We start from the raw sequence: 14059 nt of genomic DNA, 5'->3' as shown, positions 1-14059 counted from the left end.
CAGGGAGAGCATAGGGGAACAATTGACAGGAATGGTGGAAAGAAATACAGTAGAAGAAGAATGGGTAGCTTTGAGGGATGAAATAGTGAAGGCAGAGGATCAAATAGGTAAGAAGACGAGGGCTAGTAGAAACCCTTGGGTAACAGAAGAAATATTGAATTTAATTGATGAAAGGAGAAAATATAAAAATGCAGTAAATAAAGCAGGCAAAAAGGAATACAAACGTCTCAAAAATGATATCGACAGGAAGTGCAAAATGGCTAAGCAGGGATGGCTAGATGACAAATGTAAGGATGTAGAGGCTGATCTCACGAGGGGTAAGATAGATACTGCCTACACGAGAATTAAAGAGACCTTTGGAGAAAAGAGAACCACTTGCATGAATATCAAGAGCTCAGATGGAAAAACAGTTCTCTATACAAGGGCGATGTACTTGAGGGCAATATTATGGAAATGGAAGAGGATGTAGATGAAGATGAAATGGGAGATAAGATACTGCGTGAAGAGTTTGACAGAGCCCTTAAAGGCCTGAGACGAAACAAGGCCCCCGGAGTAGACAAAATTCCATTAGAACTACTGACAGCCTTGGGAGAGCCAGTCCTGCCAAAACTCTACCATCTGGTGAGCAAGGTGTATGAGACAGGCGAAATACCCTCAGACTTCAAGAAGAATATAATAATTCCCGTCCCAAAGAAAGCAGATGTTGACGGATGTGAAAATTACCGAACTATCAGTTTAATAAGTCACAGTTGCAAAATACTAACGCGAATTCTTTACAGAAGAATGGAAAAACTGATAGAAGCCGACCTCGGGGAAGATCAGTTTGGATTCCATAGAAATGTTGGAACACGTGAGGCAATACTAACCTTACGACTTATCTTAGAAGAAAGATTAAGGAAAGGCAAACCTACGTTTCTAGCATTTGTAGACTTAGAGAAAGCTTTTGATAATGTTGATTGGAATACTCTCTTTCAAATTCTGAAGGTGGCAGGGGTAAAATACAGGGAGCGAAAGGCTATTTACAATTTGTACAGAAAGCACATGGTAGTTATAAGAGTCGAGGGGTATGAAAGGGAAGCAGTGGTTGGGAAGGGAGTGAGACAGGGTTGTAGCCTATCACCGATGTTATTCAATTTGTATATTGCGCAAGCAATAAAGGAAACAAAAGAAAAGTTCAGAGTAGGTATTAAAATCCATGGAGAAGAAATAAAAACTTTGAGGTTCGCCGATGACATTGTAATTCTGTCAGACACAGCAAAGGCCTTGGAAGAGCAGTTGAACGGAATGGACAGTGTCTTGAAAGCAGGGTATTAGATGAACATCAACAAAAGCAAAACGAGGATAATGGAATGTAGTCGAATTAAGTCGGGTGATACTGAGGGAATTAGATTGGGAAATGAGACACTTAAAGAAGTAGAGGAGTTTTGCTACTCGGGGAGCAAAATAACTGATGATGGTCGAAGTAGAGAGAATATAAAATGTAGACTGGCAATGGCAAGGAAAGCGTTTCTGAAGAAGAGAAATTTGTTAACATCGAGTATAGATTTAAATGTCGTTTCTGAAAGTATTTGTATGGAGTGTAGCAATGTATGGAAGTGAAACGTGGACGATAAATAGTTTAGACAAGAAGAGAATAGAAGCTTTAGAAATGTGGTGCTACAGAAGAATGCCGAAGATTAGATTGGTAGATCACATAACTAATGAGGAGGTATTGAATAGAATTGGGGAGAAGAGGAGTTTGTGGAACAACTTGACTAGAAGAAGGGATTGGTTGGTAGGACATGTTCTGAGACATCGAGGGATCACTTATTTAGAATTGGAGAGCAGCATGGAGGGTAAAAATCGTAGAGGGAGACCAAGAGATGAACACACTAAGCAGATTGAGAAGGATGTAGGCTGCAGTAGGTACTGGGAGATGAAGAAGCTTGCGCAGGATAGAGTAGCATGGAGAGATGCATCAAACCAGTCTCAGGACTGAAGACCACAACAACATTAACCATTTGAGATACAATAATTTTTGTATACTTTATATTAAAAATTTACTTTGGAGCACAAAATCAGTTCTTCTTCTTCTTCTTGGCTTCAAAGATACTTAAAGCTCCCTTGCCGATATCACGTTTCATTCAAATTCTTTATGTGCTACTTTGTGCCAATCATTTATGCCTGTCCTGTTGCATTTTGTTTGAATTTCATTTACCATCGTACATTCATTTGTTTTCTTGTTACTGTTTGATTTTAGTCATACAGTTATTGGATGGAGATGCTATACTAACAAGGTGGTAATATTTTACTTATTCAAAATAATTAAGAAGTCAATATTAGTGATATTTGATGTAGGAAAGTTCTTGTAGAATGTAAATTATTTCAGATTAAAGGAGAGTACTCACTGAAAAGCAATAGCATTGAGCTGTCGATAGGCGCACATGAAAGAAAGAATACTTTCGGAGTTATCCTTTGATGAGCTACAGTGCAATACACACAGAAACACACACAGATGCACCTCTGCCCCTACATGATGCTGACTGGACTAACAGTGCCAACACTTTCTTTGTGGGGCTTGACTGATTGTGGTGGGGGTAGAGGGAGAGGGAAGTACTCTTTTGTTTTAAACATTATTAAGTCCATGTTTGCCCTAAAAAAAACTGTTATTAAGTTCTTTTATTTGAAAAACATACATTGAGTTGATGCATGATGAGCTTGGTGTCAATTATCTGAAAACTTTCTTAAGACTGTAGTGGCTCCAGTTATCATTATGCAGAGTATTTTTACATTTATGTGACTGTGCACTATGGTTTTGTATTTAAAAGGTGCTTCACTTAATTTCTGTCTCATTTTCCCTGAATTATTGATTCATTGTGAGATATATGATCACAGTACACTCTTCTCAGATTACTGCTTCCTTATAAATGTAAATAAAAGCAGCTTTTATGTTGATTAAATGAGCAATAGAAGGTAGAGTTTTAATGCATGCAGTTCATGGCCATTCCTCAGTTTGCGCCTAAGACACTCGGCAAGACTGTCTCAATGCAGGATCATGCACCACTGGTAAAGCTCTTTTACAAGGACAGTGACTGTGTGCCATTAAGCCTGCAGAGGTTCCATATACTCGAGGGTATGAAAAAACTCATTGGTCCGATTTCTGCCAAGGGTCTGGAGAAAATGATTATGAAATTAAAAAACACATTTTCTTTTGAAGTGCAGTGTGACAGAGGGAACAAAACAATTGAACGGACATTACTAGATTGACCACAGCATTGAAGCAGTGGTGTGCAAACATGTTGTGCACGGGGAATTTGCCGAACATGGGACATATCTACGAGTGCAGTGCACATAAAACTCTACGAAACACCTGTATTGCTATCCATACAAAATTACCCATGTTCAGGAGTTGCATCATTTTGATTGTCAGTAAGGCAAACATTAGCTCCAGAATTTCTTGCTCGCATGGAAGTGGACAATGAGTGCCATGGAACATTCTATGAAGAGATGAAGCCCATTTCCATCTCCGAGGACAAGTCAATACTCAAAATTGCAAAATATGCAAATGGAAAATCCACTAGCACATCAACCACAACTGCTTCATTCTACAAAAGTAACTGTGTGGTATGGGTTGACATCGTCGTTTATCATAGGGACATATTTTTTCATGGATATGGGTCCTGTTACGTAAATGCTATGAGACACTTTCATTTCAACCCTTCAAAAGTGTGGATATGTGCATAGGAGCATTTTTATCCAAGATGGCGCTCCTCCACACATTGCAAAACCAGTGAAGCAGCTGCTACAGAGACATTTTGGGAATGCTAGGGTTATCAGCCATCATTTCCCTACAGCCTGAGCACTCAGACGTTGTGATTCTAATCTTTGAATCGAAACTGCAGGTTGGAATAGCAACAATATAAGGAATAGGACACATTGGTACTAACCCTAAAGATGACCCATTGGGTTGCAAGCAGAAAGAATGTTATGCAGCTATTGGCCTAAGCTTTCCTCAGCAAAGAAAACATACACATGTAACAATCTATTTGTTGTGCCTGTTGCAACTCAACAGGTAATCTTTTAAGGTAAATAGCAATTTGTCCTGTTCCTTACTTTGATCTTAATCTGTGTGACCTTTGGCTGTGGGATTATCTGAAAGTTGCTGTGTTCAGTGCCCCGCTTACAAACATAGCTGAATTGAAAGTGCACATTATGCAATGCATTTAAACATGACCATTGAAACACTCCGATCTGTTGTAGCACATCCTGTTTCTCAATAGCAACTTGTGGCAGAAAATGGTGGATAGAATATCAAACACCTTGCAACAGACCACGATGAAAAACCAATTTCATTGTTGCTTTTCACAGTTGTTTTGCCTCAGAACTATTAGAAACTGGTGTCATTGTTGCTTTTTATGCGGTTTTTGGTTTCAGGACAATTAAAAACTGATTTTTCCCTTCAAATGTGGTACTACCTTGTTGTGGTGGATGGGCCATATCCAAATAGGTAAAAGAGTGGGTTGCTACCCAAGTCCTGACCGAGTTCCGCAATTCACAAACACTACTGCAGCTGTTGAATGCCAAACTTTTGTGGTTATGCACTTAACAGGGCACAGTTGGTTTAATGTGCAACTCACACCATAGCCATCATATTGCGACTCATCTATCGTTTGTAGCCAAACCCATTTACATTATTACACTTACAGGTCTACCTAGTGGGAAAATTTTCAATTTTTTAAACATTGTTTTGTCCTCCTTCAATAATATTCCTTTCAAATTTGACGTAATTGTGAGCAGTGGTTCCTTTTTTTACTGCATTTTGAAAATGGAGCTTTAATGATAATTGCTCTGTACTTCAATTATTGTTCTGCCAAAGCATCTCTGCAGGCATGTGCATTGTCCTGAGGAAATCTCTGACCTTTCTTTTATCTTTCTCAATACATACCCCTTAATTGCCTTAATCCAGTTAGTCCAGAACGTTGTGTGGTGTTTGCCAGATATTGTTTCATACTTTTCAGGGTAATTAGTAAGCAGAATCTTTTCTGGTCATAACTGTGACTTCCCCCTCTCTCTGTCCAGGGCCATTGGCTACCCCTGGTGCTTTTATTAACTTTTCTTTTCTTATAGCCACAGAAACAGAGCAGTGCCAAATATCAGTTGGATTTTTCTGCATATGGGATCTCTACACACCAAGCTTTCTCGTCATTAATTTTTTGTGTAAAATGTACTGTATACTTTCTCTGGTGTAGCATCATCTATTTTATACACCATTAATTGCTGATCATCAAATACCTTGTTAATCATTTTCTCAATGTTTGCTTGTGTAGTTGTAGTTTTGGAACTTCATTTAGATTATCTTGAAGAGAAGTATGGCACATTAGGATTATGTCACCCATCACTTAATTGTTGAAAATGAAAGGGCAAATGTCTCATAAACTGTCTCCAACTTATATGAATACCCATTGACATGTTTGAATTATTGCGCAACTGGTACCATCATAATGAAATCATAATTCATTGATGTCAATGCCACTTCTGTGCCAGGATGACAACTTTTCACTTTCTTGTCGCATGGGAAGAAAGCAAAAAATTGTAACACAAATTAAAGAAGCCCCGATTTAGAAGACTGTTAAATTAAAAGCAAAAAAGGAGGCTGGATGACAGATGATTAATTTTTTTCTAATTCTGGGTCTGCTCACCATCAGTAATATCTGTGATGAGTCCTTATTCCTACCACCTATATTCTATAAGTGTGTTGACCTTCATAGGAAAAGAGAACAGAAATAACAGAAAAGTTACACTATATTTGTGAATAGTTTTGTTGGACATGGATATGGACATGTACTGAAAACAATGCTGTAAGCTAGTTGTAAAACAGTGCAGTCCAAATAGTGTGCATTAAATGAATATACAGGATGGAGAAAAATTGTGTCATGAAACTTCAACCTTGGATAGCTGTTGCCAGTAGGAACCAAAATTACTAATGTTGTGTAGGTCGAAAACGCACAATTTTTAAATTACGGGAACTTGGCACCACATGCTCCAATTGGCAGCAGGATTGCCCTGTTGCTGGATGCTCTGGACGACGCATGACCGTGAATGCTCTGCCTGACAGGGATCGCGATGTATCCAAGGAGGCCTGCACTCTGGGTCCTGGGGGCATATCCGCCAGGGTCCCCTCCCATCCATTGTAGTTTCATGATAAGACGTACGCAGAACAAACCTGTCAGTAGCGGTTAGCTTGCATAAAGTAAGTCTTTTACAAATTGTGTCAGCCCTGGAAAAGGCCTTTTTTGTAGAAAGGACATTCTTCACTTAAAGCAGTAACCTCTGACATGACACAACCTTGCTAACGTCGAACAGTGTTTTACCAAACTCTTTCAAAGATTCCTGGCATTGCCCTGATGTGATTGGCGGCATGTTGAATGTGATCCATTAATTCCTCTTTGTTTCTATCTAGTTCGTGTCTGGGTGGGTGAACTAGAACCTTGAAAGAATCCCCACAGGAAAAAGTCCGGTGGCGTGAGAGCTGATAATCACGGGGCCACGTCCTGCGAGCACCTCTGCCAATTACCTGGATGTCAAAGAGTTCATTTAAATATCCCAGCACAGCATAACTGTTATGTGCGGACACCCCATCATATTGCAACGACATGCATAGCCGTATGTCCAGGGGAACATCTTCCAGTAGACCGGGTAGAGTTTCTTGCAAAAAGTGAAGGTAATTTTCCGCCGTAAGTCGAGGAGGTAGACGGACTGGCCCAATCAGATGGTCACCCACAGTGCCTGCATAAATGTTGAGTGAAAATCGATCCTGGTGTCCGTGGAAATACGTGATGTGAGGATTTCCCCTTGCCCAATAGTGAATGTTTTGAGTGTTGCAAAGGCCATCCCGATGGAAAGTGCAGTTGTCGGTAAAAAACACAATGGCTGGGAAGTCGGGATCTCGTGCAACACGTCGCGAAAACTACGGGCAAAACTCTAGCCTGTGCACCACAGGATTTAGATCTTGGGCAGGGTGGAAACTAAGTGCATGCTGGTCATCATTCCTCAAAACCTTCCGGACTAACCGATGAGTGACCCCCATGTCATGTCCAACTGCTTGAGTACTTGTCGTAGGTGCTTCCTCGAAGCGCTCAAGAACAGTCATTTCAAATGCAGCAACCCATCTGGTTCGAGGTCTTCCAGCACCACTTGCTATCCCGCTAACGAGCCTGTTTTGTCAAGTCACCAGTGAATTGCTGTAAAAGTTTGCAGGTGTAGGTGGTGTGTTGCTGGGTACCATTCCTCATGCAACCGTCGAGCTTTATGCGCATTACCATTGGCTAGTCCATAAACAAAAACCATATCTTGTTGCTCTTCGAACAAGTACTGCGCCACCATGCTTACTGTATGCCTAAATTGTAGGTGTCGTGTCTGTGCTCCGAAGCGAAGCTTACGTCTGAATGCCTCTGACGTGAGGTGGAGACAAACACCAAGATCTATTCTATGTGTGTGCGTATCACATTGGGGCAGTGACAGGGCGAGGGACATTTGTATGTGTGAACCGAAAACCTTAACGCTACCCATCAACCAACCAATGGCAACAGGGCAATCCCAAGGCCAATTGAAGCGCTTGGCGCAAAGTTTCCATAGTTTAATAATGGTGCGTTGGCGACCTACACATTAGCAATTTTGGTTCCCACTGGCATCATATATCAGGGGTTAAAATTTCATGACACAATTTTTCTCCACCCTGTACATAAAGCTCGTGCACTTAAAAAAAAAGGCATTGCTTTTCAGGAAATACCAAAAATGTAGAATATTATGTTTAGGCAAGCAAATAATAATAAAAAATTGTAAGTTTGAGGATCTTTAAAATTTAAAAAAAAAAATGTGTCATGGAGTTCCAAATAATGTGTCTTTTGTATGTTACTGCAGGTCATATTGGTGTGATGGTACCAGATGTGGACAAAGCTTGTGAGAGATTTGAGAAGCTTGGAGTTGAGTTTGTTAAGAAACCAAATGATGGTACGTATAATAAAACTATTGCCCAAGTTTCTTTATAAGTTTTTAACCAACTACCAGCCACTAAATTTTTGCCACATTTTCAAAAAAATTTGTTGTTTATTACCATTGCTGGTTTTGAAGGATTTCATTATCGGATAGTTGTGCTGCATTTACAGAGCAAACTGTTAATCAGTTGTTTAATGTTTTGAGTACCATGATGCCCTGCAGTGAAAAACAGTTTTGAAATTTAAAGTAAAATAAAGGAAAAACTGGAGACTAACAGGGAGAATATTTGCTACATCTGCTGACAGTAAAAGCATCCCAGCTTTTTCAAAACTAGAATGTTTTTCTTTTGTGCAAAATATTGCATTGACACACTTATCGCCGTTTTGCATTCTTTTATCAGCGCAATGATGAATGTTTCACACTAAAATATCTTTATACTTGAACACTGAAAAGTGTGATCTCACATTAACAGAATATTGATTAATAGAACACAGATATGCTATAGTATTTACAGTAGGCACCAGATACAGGTTGAGAGGTGGCAATAATCTCATTACTTTGGTGACAACAGTGAATATATGATGTAAATAACAGCAGAAACTAGCTTAACATGTTCGAGAGATGATAATATTACATGTGTATTTTGACATAAATTATACGAGGAGCAAAACAAAAGCAACTGGAATCGTACTTATAAGACCAGGTTGTACCACAAGAGAACTGATGTAGGACCTCTCCTGGCTTAGTCTGCCAAGCGGCATCATCCAATGACAGGTGTTCTTTCTGTGGGTCTCTAGTGTACTTGTGAAACAAAGAAATCACTGTAAGTGAAACTGCAAAATGTGTGTGTGGTTCTTTATTCTTATTTTTAATTAAATATTAGGCTTCTAAATATTTTTAAAAATTGTGGATCTGTAAAATAATTTATTTAGTTAGTGAGTGTTTTAAACCTAATTTTTCTATACAACAATGGCAGCTTCGAAATATTTACTGAAAAATTAGCTTTTCAGCTTTTTTAATTATTTGATTGTCATGATTCCTTTGTGAATGTTGTTGCAAGTGCACTATCAGTAATTCAATTCTCATTGTTCAAGGTTAAAACACACACACACACACACACACACACACAGTATGTGCCAACAAACATATGGAGGTTGATCAGTTTTATTTGGTGAGAGCTTTAATGCAAGGAAACATTGGTATCCCTTGGTCCAGTACAGAGTAATTCATTAATTTGATTAACCAAATTACCTGTGTAATAGAATTCAGAGAAGCAAATGTGTGTGTTGTAGAGATGGGCAAACTTGTTCATCCTTGAGAACTAGTTCACTGGTGATCGCTCGTTTTTGGAAACCGTTCATTTTTACTCGTTCACCGTTCATTTGTGCTTGGTATATGGTTCTTATGAAAAATTTAAAATTAGTGGTATAGCTGGCTGAAGATGGAAGGCGCCAAGACGGGGCACTTGCCTCCGCCCTGGAATATAGAGTTTTATTTCGCAACAGAATTCTCACGCACTTATAATTTTTGTTGTGATTCTGCAAAACCTCTCGTTTAGCCAACTGTAACGTTATGTGGCTGTTCGCAGTGAAATAATGTAAGGTGGCACACGAAAAACAGGCCCGAAGTGCAGACTGCTCGCCAATTACGCAGGATTTGTTGACCGCTATGAGCAGAATACATAAACATGTAATAATTAGGCAGTGAAGAAATAACAAATAAGCTAATGCAGACAACTTCGAAACAATAGATGACGATTGGTAGGCAACAATGAGCAGTCTAGTACTCAGGGCTGATTTTTTGTGCGCCACCCTGTACTACTGAAATATTGTAGAAGTTATGATGTTCACTTTACAAAATGTGACACCAGAAACTCGATTATGGAATGCGGACATCATTCACTTGTAAGTCGTTCTGCCTGCCACAACAATGAACATGCTCTTATACCTTGGATCAAAAAAAGACAGAAAATGGCCACTCGTGTGTGCCACGCCGACTTCCTATGCATGTGTAATAACAAAAAAAACTCTTGCTTTTTTACAAGTATTTCTTCTGCTGTTTATCGAAATAGTGAAACAAGCTGACATGCCACTGTGTTACCTGTAAAGATGTATGTATTACATAATTTTATGTAATTATAAAACACATTTTAATTACTGGTCATGGACACTAAATAGAATACGAAAAGAACCAGATGTTCAGAGTTCAAAAAAGATTTGAAACGAATCTAGAATGGGCATGCGCAGCAAATGAAATGAACAATTCTATACTGAACTATGAGCATTCGGCAGTGGAACTGCGACGAATGGCCACACAAACGAGGATGAGTCTGGCGAAGCGAGACCGAGACAGATGGGAATGGAACCGAGGTTGGAACGAGGCCGGCTGACTTTCTGTGCGGGAACGAGACTGACTGTTTCCTGTTCTGGGGAACTGTAAGTAGAAAGCCGTGACCGAGACTGACAGGAACGGGACCGAGGGTGGAACGAGACTGGCCGACATGCAGTTGCAGGAACGAGACCAACCGTTTCCCATTTCCGGAAACTATAGGTAGAAAGCCACGACCGAAGTGAAATATGAAAGACCGTTCCTTAGAATTCGTTCATCGCTCGTTTCGTTCATCTTGATGAACCGTTCCTTCGGACCCGTTAGTTCGCGAACGACCCATCTCTAGTATGTTGTACAATGTGTGTTTCATATCTGTGGAGAAAACATTCCAGATGGGTAGTAGTGCTTGCTATTGACAACACAGTTAAACCCCCTTGTAATTCTTTGTAATCAGGTCTTGAATTATGACAGTCATAGGGCTTTACCATGGTATAGACAATGAAAAAGTGACAAAGGTTGGCCAGCACTTACTTTCGGGAGTTGCCACATCCACTGTTGTTGGTATAAATACTAAATATGGAAAATGATCATTCTCAATACCAGAGCTATACGTTTTTTTTCTTCAGGAGGAAAGAGGAGTTGGTTGGGAAAGGTTGGTTGGTGGGTGGGACGGTGGCGGGGGGGGGGGGGGGGGGGGCAGGTTACTCATCCTTGAAAGGTAGGGATTTTAAATTGAGGCAGGAACTGCTGGGAATGGTGGTTGATAAGAGTCAATATATAGGTCAAGGACAAAAAGGGTATGGTCTAAGGATTGATCATTTTAGAATTATAGAATGTGAAGATGAACTGCAGCCGTAACTGGGAACTTTTGTTGTGAGGCTTTTGAAATAGTCCTAAGGGGAATCAGAACTTCAGAAAAAGTTGGTACGTCTGTAGTTTTCTACAGCGAAAACATGCTTTTGGAAGGACTGTAGAAACATGCTGAGATTAGTAATAATAAGAGGCAATGACCTCCTACACTGGTTTAGGTAATAATACAGAAGGAGAAAAAGGGTCAAAATAAGAGTCTGTACTAATAGACAAAACAGTTGTCCCACGGAGGATGTGGATCAATAACAGGTGATAATAGAAAAAAAATTACAGCAACATAAATGCATACAAATCACTGAACAAAGCATACAGGACTACAAAAGCTGGGATAAGATTGTTGAATGAACAATGATAGTAGCCAAAGGAGGAAAAAATCTTCAAACTAAGAAAACATATGTTTCCAAAATGCAGAGAAAATTATTTTTGTGAAACAATGAACGATCAGTAGAAAAATAATTCTGTACAGAAGAGAGATTGATTGTTAAGACAGTTATAATGCAACAGGTGCAAGTATTACACTAAATTTAATTTTATTGATATGGCTGATGTCAACCAAACTAAACTAGGCCATCTCAAAATGCAGAGCAATATGGCTAATGATGTCAAACCTGTTTTATCAATAAAATGTGAGATCTGCCCTGTGCATTATGGAGAAAATCATAATCCAAGATCATTGTGTCTCCTAATGACACAGTGCCATCTTTTTATTGCAGTTAATGCATAGAGACAAAACAAGAAAGTCATTTAAAAGTATAATGTAGAAAATTCAGTTGAGAAGAATTGTAAAAACTACAAGAGGGCAGAAAAGTTGGCCAGTAATAACCTTAAGAATGTGCAACTTGTCCCCTACCCCCTCCCTACCTCTCCCTCGAGATCGGGTAGGGTATTATTTATTGTTTTTTGTCTTTTAGTGCATCTTAGAAAGGTGATTATTGACCTGCCTTTATCTTTACATGCTTTTTGACATGCTTAAATGTCTGTTAATTCAAAAGTTCACATCTTACATTGGAAAAATCCAGCCTTGTTTATTTCAAGGACTGTTTATATCAAAATTAAGAATCAAAGGCACCATTTCTTTAGTTCACTATTAAGCCTTCTGAAATGCCATAGTTGTATTCCTATCACGGTTGTGATGTATGCATATAGGCAACGAAAACTGGTAACATGCATTCCTCAGAACATCCTTGGCACACTGTCATACCAGCTAGCATTACAAATTAGAAAAATTAGAAGCCATTTAACTTACTAGCCTTGCGTACTTTCCCCCCACTGCTGCCCAAGAGCTCCAGTGATTGCGGCTAGGTGGATCTGCTCATACTGCATTCGTTCGTTTGACAGTATAGTCTTGAATCGTTTGTTTTGTGTTTGTGAATAGTTATTGCCACGCCAGAAATAAGAATTTTGTCTTCAACTATGTAAATAAATATTTTGTCAGGCGATAAAATGTTCTTAAACTTTGTGACAGGGATCTCATTTCAGCCTTCAGCAATTCTATTTCACCATTAAAAAGTATTAAAAGCAGAACAAAATTATGTGTAGTAATGCAGTGTATTCAAAAAGTATTGTTTACAATATAAATATGCTGAGGTCCACATTACTGCATAAATGTCAATATTTTAAAAGAATTTTGATTTTAGTATAATTATTTTTTGCATTTTTCAGTTACAGTAATTATTATAATGAAGTGGAAATTAAAAAAATAGTTGCTTTTGCTTTCATCGACTTAAAGTTACAGAGATAGCCTTGACCAGAAATAAAATCCAGTTGTAACACAATGGTGTTCTGTTGGCACAGTCACTGAATTATTGGTGCTGCACAATAGTGCAAAGTGTGGCTACAAAACTATGTACAAGAATAGTTACTTTATGTTTGCAACATCTGTAGCGTCTCAGAATGTCACCCGAGAACAAAAACAAAATAGAACTGTTGTGATAAGAGCCTTATTTTTCAATGTGCTTTCAGGGTGTTGTAACAGTTATCAGCATTTTACGTAGAAACTAACAAATTGCTCTTTTAGGAAGGCAAGAATATAACAAAAGGAATAAGAGTGTGTCAAGTTTTTGTAAGCTCTTGAGCTAAAATATGCACTGCTACATTATATGCCCACACAAATTACAACAGTCTGTCTGTGTGAAAATACACTTTGTCCTTTGAAGGCAATGGTGAAAGTTTTCGTTGCATGTGGAAGTGTGCTGTAATGCTCTTGCTTTCCCTCCTTTTCTGCCCCGTTGGACAGCAGACACATTATGTCAGAGCTGTCACAAAGTTAACAGGAGAAATGATTGAGTAAAAAAACAGTTGCACAAATAGTCATACACTGAGGACAGTGGGGAACTGAGAGTTACAAATTTATCCTATGACTCCATGTATTGTCACATTAAGAATACCTGGTATAATCTTATGTGTTGATGAGAACCCAGTTTCTCTTACACGCCTTACCTACAAAGTTTGTCTGACTTCCAGAACTTCCCAAAGACATATATGTCTGAAGTTTTAAAATTTGACTCAATTGAGAAAAAGCAGAATGTTGTGAGCAACATACACAAAGTACCTGAAAACTTATTCTGAGCAGTGCTTTGCAAAAAAACAGAGACCTATTTTGAGTAAATAAAAAAAAACTCAAACTTTATTGCTCTAGTCTGGAGACTTCTTGGTCTGCACCATCTATACTCATAAACTAAGGATAATTGCAGAATGTGGTGGCACTACACAAAACTGGCGCTAATAGCATAGGCACATAAGAAACGCACACAACACAGATGTTTAAGTCCACTGTATTGGTGATAAGTTGAGAAAACCCTCCCAAAACACATGTGCAACAAAAACACCAATGTATCCTGCGCATGTACCCCGACATCAGTATGGGATATGATCACCATGCACATGT

At 38.9% G+C, this 14059-nt stretch overlaps 1 protein-coding gene across 6 annotated transcripts in view; it reads left to right on the top strand.

The window, feature by feature from the left end:
- Positions 1-14059, top strand: part of LOC126236921 (lactoylglutathione lyase) — a 127628-nt gene that overhangs the window by 110759 nt on the left and 2810 nt on the right. For all 6 annotated transcript variants that reach the window (XM_049946582.1, XM_049946578.1, XM_049946583.1 and 3 more), the window contains one exon: positions 7900-7989. In XM_049946582.1, the coding sequence (XP_049802539.1) occupies positions 7900-7989 (90 nt within the window). The remainder of the gene's footprint in view (positions 1-7899; positions 7990-14059) is intronic.

The sequence above is a fragment of the Schistocerca nitens genome, chromosome 2 (assembly GCF_023898315.1).
Source record: "Schistocerca nitens isolate TAMUIC-IGC-003100 chromosome 2, iqSchNite1.1, whole genome shotgun sequence".
Lineage (NCBI taxonomy): Eukaryota > Metazoa > Arthropoda > Insecta > Orthoptera > Acrididae > Schistocerca > Schistocerca nitens.
Note: the sequence above shows the minus strand (reverse complement) of the source record. Positions and strands in the feature narration are given on the sequence as shown.